The 15,311-nt window shown below is 34.6% G+C and overlaps 1 protein-coding gene across 1 annotated transcript in view; it reads left to right on the top strand.

Annotated features, from left to right (window-relative positions):
* Positions 1 to 15,311, top strand: part of VWC2L (von Willebrand factor C domain containing 2 like) — a 177,016-nt gene that overhangs the window by 14,433 nt on the left and 147,272 nt on the right. The window contains exon 3 of the mRNA XM_032277664.1: positions 11,637 to 11,766. Coding sequence (XP_032133555.1) covers positions 11,637 to 11,766 — 130 coding nt within the window. The remainder of the gene's footprint in view (positions 1 to 11,636; positions 11,767 to 15,311) is intronic.

Below are 15,311 nucleotides of genomic sequence, written 5' to 3'. Positions count from 1 at the left end.
ACGACACTGTCACCAAATCCCTCTAACTTGCACTCCTGAAGATGACAGTTGTTTGGGTACTGCTGGATATCCGATCTCTTTCATCACTGCATGGTCTCAGGGATCTCATTTTTCACACAAGTAAATTTTTAAAAGCCTGTAGATTTGCCTATTTTAAATGTATACACACTTAACAGAAGGCATGTTAAGTCCTATTTCTCTGCATTCCTGACTCAGAAGGGTACAGCTTTGCTCTTTACAGCGATGCATTATAACTTAATAATTTTCCATTTACTGAAAAGTCTCAAACAAAACAGATAAAGATTATTTTTCTATCTCTTTATATCTTATATGTTCTCTTTGATAAGGCAAAAAGTTTAATGTAATAGACATATTTAAGATTATATTAAGTGAAAACATGTATACATTCTCTCTGCTTACTTAAGTATTCAGTCCATTATTACATTTTAAAAACCAGCTTACATATACAATCCATAGTATGATCCCATTAAATAAATATCCCTTTCATATAGAGAAGCAGTAGATATTGTGGGCTGTACCAAAATATACAAGACAGAATCTGACCCTCAAGGTGCTCCTAGTCTATCCAAAGGAAGAATACAGTTACCACTAATGACAAGTGGCTTGTGATGACTGCTCTTAGAACTCAGATGAAAAAAGAAGTAATTCAGGCCAGGCACGGTGGCTCACGCCCGTAAAACCAGCACTTTGGGAGGCTGAGGCAGGCAGATCATCTGAGGTCAGAAATTCAAGACCAGCCTGGCAAACATGCTGAAACCCTGTCTCTACTAAAAATACAAAAGTTAGCCTGGGATGATGGCAGGTATCTGTAGTCCCAGCTACTTGGGAGGCCGAGGTAGGAGAATTGCTTGAACCCAGGAGGCAGTAGTTATAGTAAGCCAAGGTCAGGCCATTACACTCCAATCTGGGTGACAGAACAAGACTTCATCTCAAAAAAAAAAAAAAAAAAAAAAAAAAAAAGTAGGCCTGACACAGTAGCTCACTCCTGTAATTCCAACACTTTACGAGGCTGAGGCAGGCAGACCATGAGGTCAAGAGATCAAGACCATCCTGGCCAACATGGTAAAACCCCATCTCTACTAAAAATACAAAAATTAGCTGGGTATGGTGGCACGTGCCTGTAGTCTCAGCTACTTGGAAACCTGAGACAGGAGAATCGCTTGAACCCGTGAGGCGGAGGTTGCAGTGAGCCAAGATTGCACCACTGCAGTCCAGCCTGGTGACAGAGCGAGACTCTGTCTTTAAAAATTAAAAAAAAAAAAAAAGTAACTTAGTCTGAAGAACTAAAGGAAAATAGGCTAAGAGTGGGGGTTTCAATGCATTAAAAGCATTTTAGACAAAATTGAACAGTTTGAAAACATAAAGGCAAAGCTTATTCAGAGAAATGGTGTCAACCCAAATGACTAGAGCACAGGATATAGAGTTAGAGAGAAATAAGAGTGAGGTAGGAGCATGAGACCAGTTGACAGCATGAAAGTTAGGCTAAGGAGCTTGGGTCAAAGTCTAGACTGAGTAGACAGCCACCAAAGGGCTTAAATCAAAGAAGCAACAAAACCATATTTATGCCTGAAACAAATACCAATAATAGTTGGCAATTTCATTATTTTGCACATGCATTTCCTTATTATTATTTCCTCACTAAAATATTTTCACTCCCATTTCACAAATGAGAAAACTGATATTCAGAGAACATTGTGCTTTTGTCCTTGTCATAAAAATGGAGATTATCAAACTTGACAAATCAAGGAAGGTCTTCTAACTCTAACACTCTCTTAACATCTTACCGGCTTTGATTAGTTCACTATGAACGTTATGCAAGTAATGTGGTAGAGTTTAGTTTTCATTTGGGTATATATATTTCCTATACTGTTGGATATGTGTTCAATTACAAGTCTATTTCATGTTTAGTCTCCTCGTGTTCACAGAAACGTGGCACAATGCTAACATGAGGAAAATTCCTGCTCCAGATTTATAGGGCTTGACTGGTTTCATTTTAAAAACTCCCACTAAAAGAAGTGTGCATCTAAGGCACATTCCTATCCATTTCAAAAAACTGCATTCTGAATGCAGTGAGGATTGGCCAGGATTATTTTTGCCACTTTAGGGATTAAAAACAAAATTCTAAATCAGTGAAATACAAATTTAAAAAAAAAGAAAATACAAAACTTGTTAATGATTCTTGCAGTATTAGAAATGTAAACTTCTGCCATTGTAAAAACTCACAATGATTACCAAATGAAGTCATTTTTTATAGTAAGAGAAGAGCCACAGCTCTCTGATATTCCACTTATTTTCACTGCATGTTAGCTTTATCGCTCCCTCCTAAATAAGACAGAAAAAAATAAAATTGTTCAGTGTAACTTTAATTTTCCCCCAACATTAAAAATAAAATCTTGCTAAAATTGCAAACCTTTGACTGCTTAGATTTAGAAAGCTTCATTAGAGAGCAAAAGGAGAATCAGAGAATTTTTCTTTTGTTAATGAGACTCTGGGATATTCACACTGAAACTAAAAGATACTTAAAATCAAGACTCCAAAAACTGTGAGCTAAAGTTACCCTGTTAAAAATCTGTTTTTGGCAAGAATCTGATTAAAGATTGAAGTTTCATCTCTGTAAATAAGAATCTAATTAACTATCTAAAAATATTGTCCAATGCCATTCTCAATCGAATCACAATTTGAGTGCAAACATTGATGTGTTCTAGAGATGTAATACAGATTGCTTTCAAAACTCTGAAAGATGTACAGTTGTCCCTAGGTATCCACAGAGGATTGGCTCCAAATCCTCTCCAAAGCCAAAATCTGCAAATACTCTATAAAACTGTAAGATACAAATTTCTTACGTAAAATGGAGCAGTATTTGCATATAGCCTGTGCATATTCTCCTATATACTTTAAATTATTTCCAGATTACATATAATTTGGAATACAACGTAAATGCTATGTAATAGTCATTATATTGCATTGTTTAGTAATAATAGTAAGAAAAATAGTCTGTACATGTTTAGTGCAGACAACCATCCATTTCGTTTCCAATACAGTATTTTTAATTCACACTTGGTTGAATCCATGGATATGAAATCCACAGATATGAATGGCTGACTGTATTTTTCACAAATCCAACATTTCAAATAATTCATAATGAAAATAATGCCATAATTTAATAAAAATAAGTTATGATTAATATGTTCCCTTGAGGAATACACAGCCATTGCAAATGGACTGAGTGGGGAAGGAAACTCTGGTCAAGTAGAAAGCTGTGATGGCAGTCATAATCATGTAACCAAAGCCGCACTGCTTACATGCGCTTTCACATGTTATATTATCTTTTCGTCTCAAGGCAATACAATGAGAAAATTAGAGCCCTCTTAATATTCTATTATTAACTCTATCTTACAAATGAAAAACCCAGGCTCAAGAGGTTTAAGTAACCTGTCCAAGGTATAAGGAAGCAGCATTTTATCATGCCAGGACTTCAGCTGCAAATGTGCTCATTTCACATTATCATATAGCCAAGTTCCACTGGGTGATGGCACTAACAAGGTTTATACATGGTTGCAAAATTATGTCTACTGCCATACCTTGTTTCAAAGTTATACACGAAAGTAGAGGTTTATCAAGAAGGTACTCAAGATTTTTTTTAATTAAAATATACTTTCATGTTAACTGCCCATAAGCCATCTCAATATATTTTTGTGGAATGAGGTGAGCTATGAACTAAGCATCAGATAATGAACTATCAAATTCAGTAGGAATTACTGTTTGGACTTTAAAAATTAGAAATATATTTCAATACTAGCAGTTATAAAGCACTTATTATTACTTTTTAATTACTCTTTCTTCATAACCTGTCAAAGTATGACACTAGCAAATAGAAAATGAAGAAAAAATTTCAACTTTTAGAAAATCTTTGCACAGAGACCGTGGCAAATTAAGGATTTCCTGAGAGAGAATCTGATTGGCACTTCCAATACAAATGGGCTTGGCTGCTTCAGGTTGATAACTCCCATCCCTTAGACCCTGAAAGGACTTGAATTGAGTGTCAGCCACGTACTTTTAGCAAGCTGAGTTATGGCCTTTGTCTTTTCTGCAGAACAGGCCAGGTCATATTCATCTCCTGTGATTCTTAAAGGCTGTGGAATTCTCACAGTGATGTATTCTTCCCCAAACATATGTGACCTTGCTTTATTGCTGTTGTAGATGACTGATTCTTTGTCTGGTATCAACAATCTCTCCTTTTCAGTGTCAACAGGAGAGTTTTGAAGTTATGCAGTTGCTCACTTTTTTCCTGTGGCATAAATGGGTGATAAATGTAGTACCTTCACCATGAAAATACATGGGTTCTGCTGACAGTACTCAGTTGCATTGTCAAGGATGTTGCTTGTACTAAAGCCAGCTGTCAATCCAGCTTGTCAGTGAGGGACTGAGGACTGCTGCTTTTCCAGACTACTTTAGAAGCATAGGTATGATACTTCATCAAAACTTTGACTTTATATTAAACCCTTCAGGTTTTGTCTATACATTTGAGTCTTCCTTTGATGATCATAAAGGCAGCTAAATTATCTTTTCTCTCTCTTAAATATACCCTGATATTTCCTTGATAAGTATACTGTAACTACTTAAAAAAATACATCCTTGATTGCAAAGAGATATACTGTTGCTTACATTCACCTTACCTATGTTTTGTTTATTTACATTTATATTTTTTCTTCATATTTCAGAAAAAGCTGCATTCTACTGTCATGAGACTCCCTGAAAATGTTGAGGAAAAAAAATTGGCTCTTCACATGATCAGTTTGTTGGTATAGGCAGATTAAAATTGTAGGGTTACCTGCCCTGAAATATAAACTAAAGTATATTTTTAAAACTTTATTTAGAAAAAATAATTTTATTTATTTATTTATTTATTTTTCTTGAGATGGAGTCTCATTCTGTCACCCAGGGTGGAGTGCAGTGGCGCAATCTTGGCTCACTGCAACCTCCGCCTCCGAGGTTCAAGCAAGACTCCTGCCTCAGTCTTCCAAGTAGTTGGAACTATAGGCACCTGCCACCCCACTGGGCTAATTTTTATATTTTTAGTGGAAGTAGAGTTTCATCATGTTGGCCAGGCTGGTCTTGAACACCTGACCTCTAATCCACCTGCCTTGGCCTCCCAAAGTGCTGGAATTACGGATGTGAGCCACCATGCCTGACCAGGAAGAAAATAATTTTAGGAAAAAAAATAGACCATTGATAAAATACCACTGTTGTGTAGCAACAATAATGACAAAATTTCAAGAATGAGTAAACTTTTTAATTGATAATTAATAATTACAACTGGGTACTTCATCAATGGTTTTCCAATCTTCTTATGTTTTACTTTAGCTCAGAGTGCATGCAAATAAAAAGATTAATAGCAGCGGTTCAATTTTCCATTATAATAGTACCATCAGTTATTCTTACAAAAAAGGTATTTGTTTTTTAAAAACACCAAAATTTGTTTTTACAAATATTTCAACTCTTCTTCAAGATTGTCATTTATTATAGCAGAAGAGATATATAATTCATCTCTGTATACTTTATATATGCTACTTTGTATAAAATGTATATTTAATGATATGTTGAATATTTTTAAAAATTATATATCATATTTCTGAATTGCAGTTTATCACCTACCTAGTTTATTATCCTCATGGGCAAAGCTAACTGCACTCTACAATCATTTCATTAAAATGCTTATGTTTTCAATAAAAATGAAATGTTTTTTGACAGACACACTGAAAATAATATATTCCAGAACACATTATCAAAATACCAACTCCACCAGAAAAAGCCAGAACAGCTACTACTTAACTCGTAATTAAGATAGTAATACCACTATATACATTGGCAGGGTAATTGAGATGGTTATTTATCAAAATTCTGTGCATCTGCTTTTTTTATTTGCTTCCTCAGTGTTAAAATTCTTAAAGAAGTGTCAGCTTCATGTCCATAATTTGATGAGTTACAACCTCAGTGTTCCAAATATGCTCTAATCAATAGGGCAGATCGCTGAAGAGGTCATCACAATCTCATTAGGCCAGGAACACTGAGGAGCATTTTAATCAGCGATGCTATGGGTCATCTTTTAGACGATTGTGAATTTTGGTTAAAACCCATTGGATCAGTTGATTATTAGGTAACATCTGTTGCATGCAAATTGCTGGCTATGGGAGTGGCAGTGGATGCTAAATACTTTTGCACTTTGTAATGTAATGTATATTTTAATGAAGTGAACAGTGAGATTCCTGACAGACATCAGCAACTATGAAACAGAGTCTTCCAAATTTCTCATACAGTTTGAAAGTAATGAGATTTGTTCCATAAAGTGATAGAATTTATGCCATAAATTATCTCTAAAAGAAGAGTGCTTCTAAAAGCTGTATTTTTTTCTTTGTGGAAAAGATTAGATTTTTAAGTAGTTGTTTAATGGGAGTTTTTTTTTTTTTTAAAGTAAACAGAGCTGTACTTTCTTTGATCATTTTTGCTTTTTATGAAGAAATGAAGTACTCCTTGGTCTCTGAAGCCTAATATCACTTGATCAGAAGGAAAGCCATGTATAGGGTTAGTAAGCATAAACTTGGCCCTCAGGATGTATCCCCTCTATTTATGTATCCAACCTTCAGCTTTCAACAGTATTCATAGAGAGCTTTCTAAGAATCAAGTGTTGTTTCTCAGAATTTTCAAAATCTGTGTTGTTGGGCTTCGTACTCTAACCCATCCTTTCAGAAAATGAAGATGTTTAAAATCAGGACTCTTTCTGAAAAAAAATTTAATAATATACTAAATTGTTGCACTTAATCAGCAACCATCAAAGCTGGTACACATTATAAAATGAGACTAGGTTTTTCTCAGACCCTTTACCAAATCCCCTGCCTGCATTCTTGTCCAAATTTAGTTAGCATGGTATTTTCTAGTGCAATGAAAGTCTGTAGTCATCTACTGCTAGATAGCCTAGTCAATGCAGTGCTTGAAGGCTGACTTACCTGTGACCTGCATGATGAATATTATGAATCTAAAATTATCTTTAGATGGTAAGTTTATGTGCATTACCATAATATTGGAACCCAAATAGTTATTTCATGACTCATAGTCAGAAATTTTTTTCCCCAAAGCACCCTTAATAATATTTAAATAAAACACAAACATCTCATTGACTCAAAATCATTTTCATGCATAATGAACACAGATGAAGCCTCTCAGACATATGGTTTAGCAAATAAGAAAACATAGATTATACATAAGTGATTATGCATTTTAGTTAACAAATATTTGTTGAGTATCTATCATATGCTAAGATGTCTTCTAGGTGCTGAGAATACAACAATGAACAGTACATTATAAGGAGATTAGAATCTATGAGAATGACAGACAGGAGCAAATTTACCAAAAAAAAATGCAAACAAATCAATAAGATAATTTCACAGACTGATGAGAGCTCTGAATGGTTGACATGATGGACAGAGAGATCGAGGTGCTGGATGACCTGGTTAATCAGGGAAAACCTCACTGGAGGAGTGGCATTTCAGTTGACACCTAAATAAGACTTGTAATAAGGAAAAGAAAATGGGTTCATTGCTTTCATTCTTTCATTTTTCCTGAGTGATTTATGATCAGTTTCACCATTCACAACTACTCTTTATCTGAGGCTTCTAATAGCAATTTTGATTTTAGTCAACTAAACCAGTATTTATGAAAGAGTCTCATTTTGCTCTACTAATTATGCTGTATATAGCAGGAAACTCCTTTCTAATTTAGGGGCAGCTGGGAGAGCATTTGGAATTGCCATACAAGGTATGTATTTAGGGCCAGGCACAGTGGCTCACACCTATAATCCTCACACTTTGGGAGGCCGAGGTGGGTGAATCATTTGAGGTCAGGAGTTAAAGACTAGCCTAGCCAATATGGTGAGACCATGTCTCTGCTAAAAATGCAAAAATTAGCCAGGAGTGGTGGTGCGCACCTGTAATCCCAGCCACTCAGGAGGCTGAGGTTGCAGTGAGCTAAGATTGTGCCACTACACTCCAGCCTGAGCAACAGAGTGAGATATCATCTCAAAAAAAAAAAAAAAAAAAGTATGTATTCAGATGGCAGAAATTGCTTAAATTGAGGTCCACATTAGTTATTTAAAAACACTTAGCTGGAGAAATAGCATATTTAAAGCAGATATATTAACTATTCAGGCCACCTGATATACATATTACATATAAATATATGTATAAACAAATAAATTTGACTCTAATCCTAATTTCAACTAAAAATTTATGAAAAAGTAGTAAGTGAATGTTACTTTATTTTCTAAAGACTGCATAGAAATAAAGTGCTCTGTGAAGTTTCTTAGAAAATGAGTTATTTTGTATAAAATTTTAGGATGGTGTAATTTAATCATCATACTTACAAATATCTAGCTGACAAAAGCCATGTACTAGTCATAATTTCACATGTTCTTCTTTTAAAATGCTAGTAGAATTAATTTTTTCCAAATACTTCTTTAATCTTTGGTTTTACAGGGACATTTTCAGGTTTAATCTACAGTTTTCACATTGAACAACCCAATAAAAGGAAATTTGTAACCAGCTCAATTCTTAAGATGTAAAGATTTATCCAAAGTACCAAGAGTTTTACACTGTAAGTGAGAAGGATTTCTAAAGTTTGAACTTAACGTCAAAATAACACACTGTTCACTCCTAGTAACTTACTGCTGTTCAAGCAGTATCTTTTTACAAATGCAGGGGCAGGCAGGGGCCATGGAAAAAGTCAAGTTGAGCAAGAGGACAACAATAGTGCTGAAACTGTAAGGTTGTGAAAGGAAAGAGCCTTGGCAAGTCTGGAGAGGATAGAAAGAGGTTCTAGCATGAGGTCAATGGGTTACACTTGATTGAATGTTTACAGTGGGATCAGAGGGGCACATGGAGACTTGACATAAGAAAAAGTGCACTAAAATAGAAAAACATTATTTGTAAAAACAATTTAACAAAAATGGAAGAGGAAATAACATGCATGTAAGAGATTCTGAGTCAGAAAGGGATGCAGTACAGTACATAGACAAAGCCAAGTTCAGGGCAGGGTGAGAAGCCACCAACGATTAATGTGATGTTTTTATTTTTCTCATTTATGTTTCTCGTGATTCAAACCCCCTTCAAAAAATCAGATATACTCTTATCACAAAGCCTGTGGTCTTAGCTCTTCCTGAGAATACTTCTCAGTTTCCAGTGCTTTATTGGTCTTTACAGGATTATGACCTGCTAACACTTCTCCCAGATGCCTGCACATCTAGTTACCAGGCCCCAAGGCTTGAAGATGCCAAGGCCCCCAAAATGTAACCCTTGTGGCAACCTAACTTTGGCAACTACAGTTTTCTAGCTCACATTTTTAGAAAGTTAAAAAGCTCTAAGTTTCCATAATAATCTCATTATGCACGAAACACCCAAGGTAATCGACTTCTCTTTCTTAGCAGGAAAATCAGTACACAGAATGGCGATTCTTGTTACCAAGTGGCAGTCCATTATAGCAGTTAGGCTACTGGATTCAAATCCTGCCTCTTTGGCTTTTACTACCATAGGACCTGGGAAAGCTATTAAACCTCTCTCAGCCCATTTCCTCATCCGTGAGATGACGATTAAAACAAATATTTCTTCATAGAATTATTACAAGAACTAAGTAAGTAGATATAGGTAAATTGCTTACCACAATGCCAGTTTTTAAATTAGAATGATGTTATTCATCAGTGTTGGGAATCTAATAGTCCAACAAATCTTCCTTAAAGGCTATAGTTACTTTGAAGAAAACATTTTGCATTTGAAAATTTAAGATTCTCTTCAGAATTTTTATTCCCTGAATCAGTCCACTAGAGTTGCACAAACCACCCCTTCCTTCAACAAGAAGGGAACCAGAAAGAATAAACAATGTTAGCTCTGGGGAAGGGATTATATCAGTGGCTTCCTTTCTCCCCCATACTGACAGTAAATACAGTCCACGTCTTTGCTGCATTTCAGAAGGCTGTGTGAAAATACTTCCTTTTAATTAACTAAGGAAAGGGGAAAATTCTGATAAGTTTGTTTGGGAATTTTAGATATCACAATGAGGTTTAGAAAATAAGGAGCAAAAGAGCATCAAGAGTTTCCATCTCTTACTTGCTTTCTAATTTTCTCCTAATGTACTGTTGGTTCAAATCTTTTTTCTTAATTTTCTGAGATTATTTAGCAGAGAAGCATCAGAAAAACCCCAACCTTTGAGAATGCAATAGATTTCTCTGAAATGTTTAAACACAACTCACCGTATGGTAAAGAGTTTAACGGTACCCTTCAAAAATGTATTGATCATGGTAGCAAATAGCAATACTTTGCCACAGATTCTATGGCTAATTGTTTTGTTCATACTAAATTTGAAAGCAAAATAAAGTTAGGCTATCATTCTTCAAGCGAAAGCAAAGACAAAATGAATTTCTGAAATAATTAGTTGAAGAGTTTCCATGTACCATTACAGATCACCTGAGTTGAGAAGCATTGATACTACACAGACTGTCAGATCCAGGGAAGAAACAAGAGCTGACAAGGGCTTTGGACAGTAGTCACTGAAACAAGGGAAGAGGGCTTTAATTAGCACAGTTTGCAGGTGAGGATCTGTGGCCTCAGATTGGAGGCAGAACTTTCTAACAACAAATGGCTTAATTTGAGAAGTGTGAACACTATATGACTTCAGAGACCTCCAAATTTTCATTCCAGAATTCTAAACTGCTGTTTCATGAGAAAAGTAGAGCTAGAACTTACAAAGGATGAGGAAGTCAGAGGGCAGCCCCTGCTTTAGATTATTTGTGTCATAGGTAGTTTCTAGAAAGGAAATAGAAAATTCCAAACACTCTCAGCCGGTAAGTACTGTAAAGACAAATACTCTTTTCTGATTTTTAATTTTTTTCTCTAAATTATGATTTTAGTTCCACTTTTAGAGTCTTAAACTGTGGCTTTTTAAACCCACCAATTTGTTCACTCATAAAAGCAAGCAGGCAAATGAAAGGTATTCACTAGCTCTTTCAAGAGGCAATACCTGGATGTTTGGATCCCAAATGCAAACTTCTCTAATATTCACACTGAAAAAATGCCATTTAGAGTCTAAGTTAGCTTGAAAAAAGAGTTCAGACAAAGGGCACAGATGTCCACTTACCATTTTCTTGTTTCTCAGTAATTCTCCTCCTTTCTCAAGAAGAATAAAATGACAGATGGCAAAAATTATCTTACATGTTCCAGTAGAATTCCTGTTTACCAGATGAGGTCAGAGCAATTAGTACATCTGGAAAACAAACCAGGAGATGACATATTAGTTATGCAAGTATTTCTCTGGAAAGTAGGAACATAAGATATAAGAAAAGTCATACATGGGTGCTTCAGTTGTTCACAGCAACCTGAGCGCAGGTTGTAATCCACTTTGGCTTGGGTGTCTAGGTTGCCTTCCACTGGGGGAGAATGATCATAGATGTGGTAAATGGAATTAATACAATAAAGCCAATATAATAAACACTGATGTTTTGTCTTCTGACAGCATATGAATGTGCAAGCATTAAGTTATAGGAGAAAAGGGGCTAATTTTAGATTTGTTCCTAGCCCTCTCCATGTGAATGGTGTCGCTGTGAGCCCAGCAATGAAGTTCACTGTGTTGTAGCAGACTGCGCAGTTCCTGAGTGTGTCAACCCAGTCTATGAACCAGAACAATGTTGTCCTGTCTGCAAAAATGGTAAGACCACACTGCATTAGCTTTCAAAGAGGGGTTAGCACAAAATACAAATATTTCACTACTGCACACCATTCAATGCAAGAGCCCTCTGAGATCTGCCTGTGGCTTTTCAATATGGGCATGGCAGATATGTATTTTTATCCCGCCTTAAAGTGAAAATAAACCTGCAGTGGGTTTATTGTGCAACTTTCCATCTGGGGAATGTAAGCCCTTGTAAGCTGACTTTGTTGTGATCCCTATTATTTCTTGTTGATTTATAAGGAGGGTATTGGAAAGAACACAGTACCATCCTTTTGTAGTGACTGCATTCCTCTCTTTTGTAGAGCCAGTGAAGCAGTTCACCCCAATTTGTGGTACATAAGCTAGGATACAGAATAGGATAAATGCCAGGTATTTTGTTTTGAACATAGATAAGACGTCAGGTTTAAAGTTAAATGTAAAAATCAAGAAATATAAAATAAAATTATCAATGTACTTCCATTGAAGTAATAAAGATCAAAAGCTGAGGGCTTTTATTCTAGGTTTTTATTACAGTGGAACTGTGCTCTCACAGTAATTGCTATAGTGGGGAACTTGTTTTATTTATAACATTACAGATTCATTTTTGTCCCTCATGGAACCGAGAGGTTGAAACAACTACAACATCCTAATCACCCAAAATCAACATGATGCTACAGAGAAGACAAAGCAATGCTATAAACCCAAGACAGCACATCAACAAAGCCAATAGCGCGCTTTGCCTTGTGACCATGTGCTACTGAAAAGGGAAAAAAAATTCTTTACTAGGTCATACTCTACAAATGTTCTCTCTGTCATTAGTATCTGCTTGAAAAAGTAGTTCTAGTCCCTAAATAACATAAGCTCACTCACTTTCATGCTGAATTTCTGTGCCTTTTCTTGAGTTGGCAGTCGTCATCTTTACTAGTTAATTTTTGCTCCAAATTTGGAGCTCACTAACTAATCTTTTCCTTCATAGAAGGGTAATTAGTAAAAATAAGCATAAAAATATCTTTTATCTTTTATAAAAGATAAAAAATCTTTTTAAAAGATTTTTTAAGTAGCTCTGGTTGTTTCCGATAATAATTTTTGTGTTTTGATATCTTCCAAAGGACTTATTAAAAACCTTTGTGACATTTTCCAGACACAGGTTTTGCTATTTCTGATCATATAAATCCATTAACTTGAATATTAAGTTGCTCATCTGGCTTCTCTTTTTCTTCTTATCTCCTTTCTCCAATCTACCTGTCATAGTGACCATCTCTCTGACTTAGCAGAAAGAAATAACACTCCTAAAGTTCTAACTCATCTAACATAAATATATGCAAAGATATTAAAGACTTTAAATTTTTAAAGGGGTTGAAGAAACTGGAAAAGATACAAGAAAGAACAATAGTAAGATTTAATGGTTGAAAAATAGGACCTATGAGGACAGACAGAAAGAGTTAGCATAATTTGTTCTAGAGAAGAGGAGGCTCGGGTGAGGCCAAACTGTCATAAAGTATATGAATGGTGAATCTAAAGTAGAAAAGAAAGTGCTATTTTTCATTTTCTCCAAGGATAAAAGGAAGAAAAACTCAACTACCTAATCAATCTTTAAAAATTGGATTGACAAGTCTTAGACTGAAGACCGCTTTTTTTCTTTTTTCCCCTAGAAGCAACCGTCTAACAAGTCCTTGAGGATCTTTCTTTCCCTAGGTGGCCCTGGTTAGCTTTGTCTCACTTTTAGCTTTGTGTCACAATTATGGTTATAGCTAAAATTTCTTGTCTAGACACATCCAGCATACTCATAGAATATGTAAAGCATATGTTTAAAATATAGCTTTATACATGCATCTATCATATCCTTCTAATGATCCTACAGTAAAGCCCATAATATACCCAGAGTTAATGTCTATGTCATATGTTAAATCAGCCACTACAAACTAGTCACACTTAATTTGATGTCACCGAAGATTGTCCTATTTCTATCATGTCAGAGTAGAAATTTTGCTCCAAATGAAATCCTCTTTGTACAAAAATGTATAATGAATAGACTTTATGTAACCACTAGTATTTCTGATTAACAGATGCTAAGTACACAAAGTGTATTAGTTAAGTTTTCTGATTTTTTTAAATTATGAAGCACTATGAAATGGCCACTTTTGTTCCCTCTTGGTACTTCCAAACCAATTTTCTTTTCTTAAATAAGGGAAATAAATCTGAATTTAAATTAGTGGAAGGACTGATTATAACATTATGATATCTTTTTATTTTTATTAAATGCCACTAATTAGTCACATGTGCCCTAAAACTAAAGTATAATCATTGCCAAAGAAGAGTATATCAAGAACCACTGAAGACTCCTATGACCACCAGTGGTACCAATAATTTTATTGAGAAGACAGGCTGAGTCCCAGGTTTTGCTAGCTCTCATTCTAAGCCTAGCCCAGGAAACAGAAACAGATGAATGATATAGAGAAGACATGTAGGAAAAATAAATGTTAATTATGACAGTATAACAGGAATAACTTAAATTTCCAATACATGATTTAAGTCTCTCATTATATATGAGAATATAAAAATGTCCATTATAGTATAAATTATTTTAACTATAGCTGCTATGTTCATAGATTTTTTTTTAAAAAAAAGCAACAATAAGCTAAAAATATCTCCTATAGATTCAAGGTACAGGCAATACATTTTAACTTATAAACAGTCATAACATTTTCTACAATCTTTATAAATGATAATTTGGCAGGCAAGTAATTTTCAGTTTGCATAAATTCTGATTATCTAGGCTGTCAAATACTTTTTTTTCATATTAAAATTGATTTTTCTGCCTTTCTGAATTACAACTTGCCAAAAGCACGAAGTATTAAAGTTATAAAACTTTTAAAATATGATATAAACTTTATATTAAAGATATAAGCTTTTTAATGTGATAGAATCTATCACACCTAAGCTTAAAACTCAATATTCAGCTAATATAAAAATCTTTGTTTTGATATTGAGAGCAAACAAAGAAGCAAAACAATATGTACATAGGTTTTCCATAAAACAGTAGTTTACCAACAAAAATATAACAGTTATCTTTAGAAATAAATATTTGAATATTATAAAGTGCAGGGTAATCTCCCTAAAGAAGGGTAGCATGTCTTTATTCTTGATAATGTGATTTGAAGAATAAATTTAAGATCATATATTTCTAGAAATTTTATCTAATTGTGTAAAGAAGAGAGTTTTAAATTTCCTTGTCTCCATGAATATTTTAAACAAGATTTTCAATGGTTATCAATGACTATACCCAAACTACAAAATATACAGTAATCTATTCATATTACACGTAGTTCAGCACCAAAAAGAGTCTGTGCGTTTAGCCTGAATAAAATAAAAAAGCTAAGGAAAGATACAAATGACTGGACAGAGTCTATGTAACACACATCATAGGAGGAAAAAGATGAGAGTAATTTTTTATTTGGTGAGAACTGGGGGGATTGACATAGGAATTTATTGTTTCTAAAAATATTATTAAGCATTTGTTTCTCTTTCCTTTACACAGCTTCAAG

This window comes from Sapajus apella, unplaced genomic scaffold (assembly GCF_009761245.1).
Source record: "Sapajus apella isolate SASKATOON/1434 unplaced genomic scaffold, GSC_monkey_1.0 scaffold10, whole genome shotgun sequence".
Taxonomy (NCBI): domain Eukaryota; kingdom Metazoa; phylum Chordata; class Mammalia; order Primates; family Cebidae; genus Sapajus; species Sapajus apella.
The sequence above is the reverse complement of the archived record's forward strand: the minus strand, read 5'-3'. Positions and strand labels throughout refer to the sequence as shown.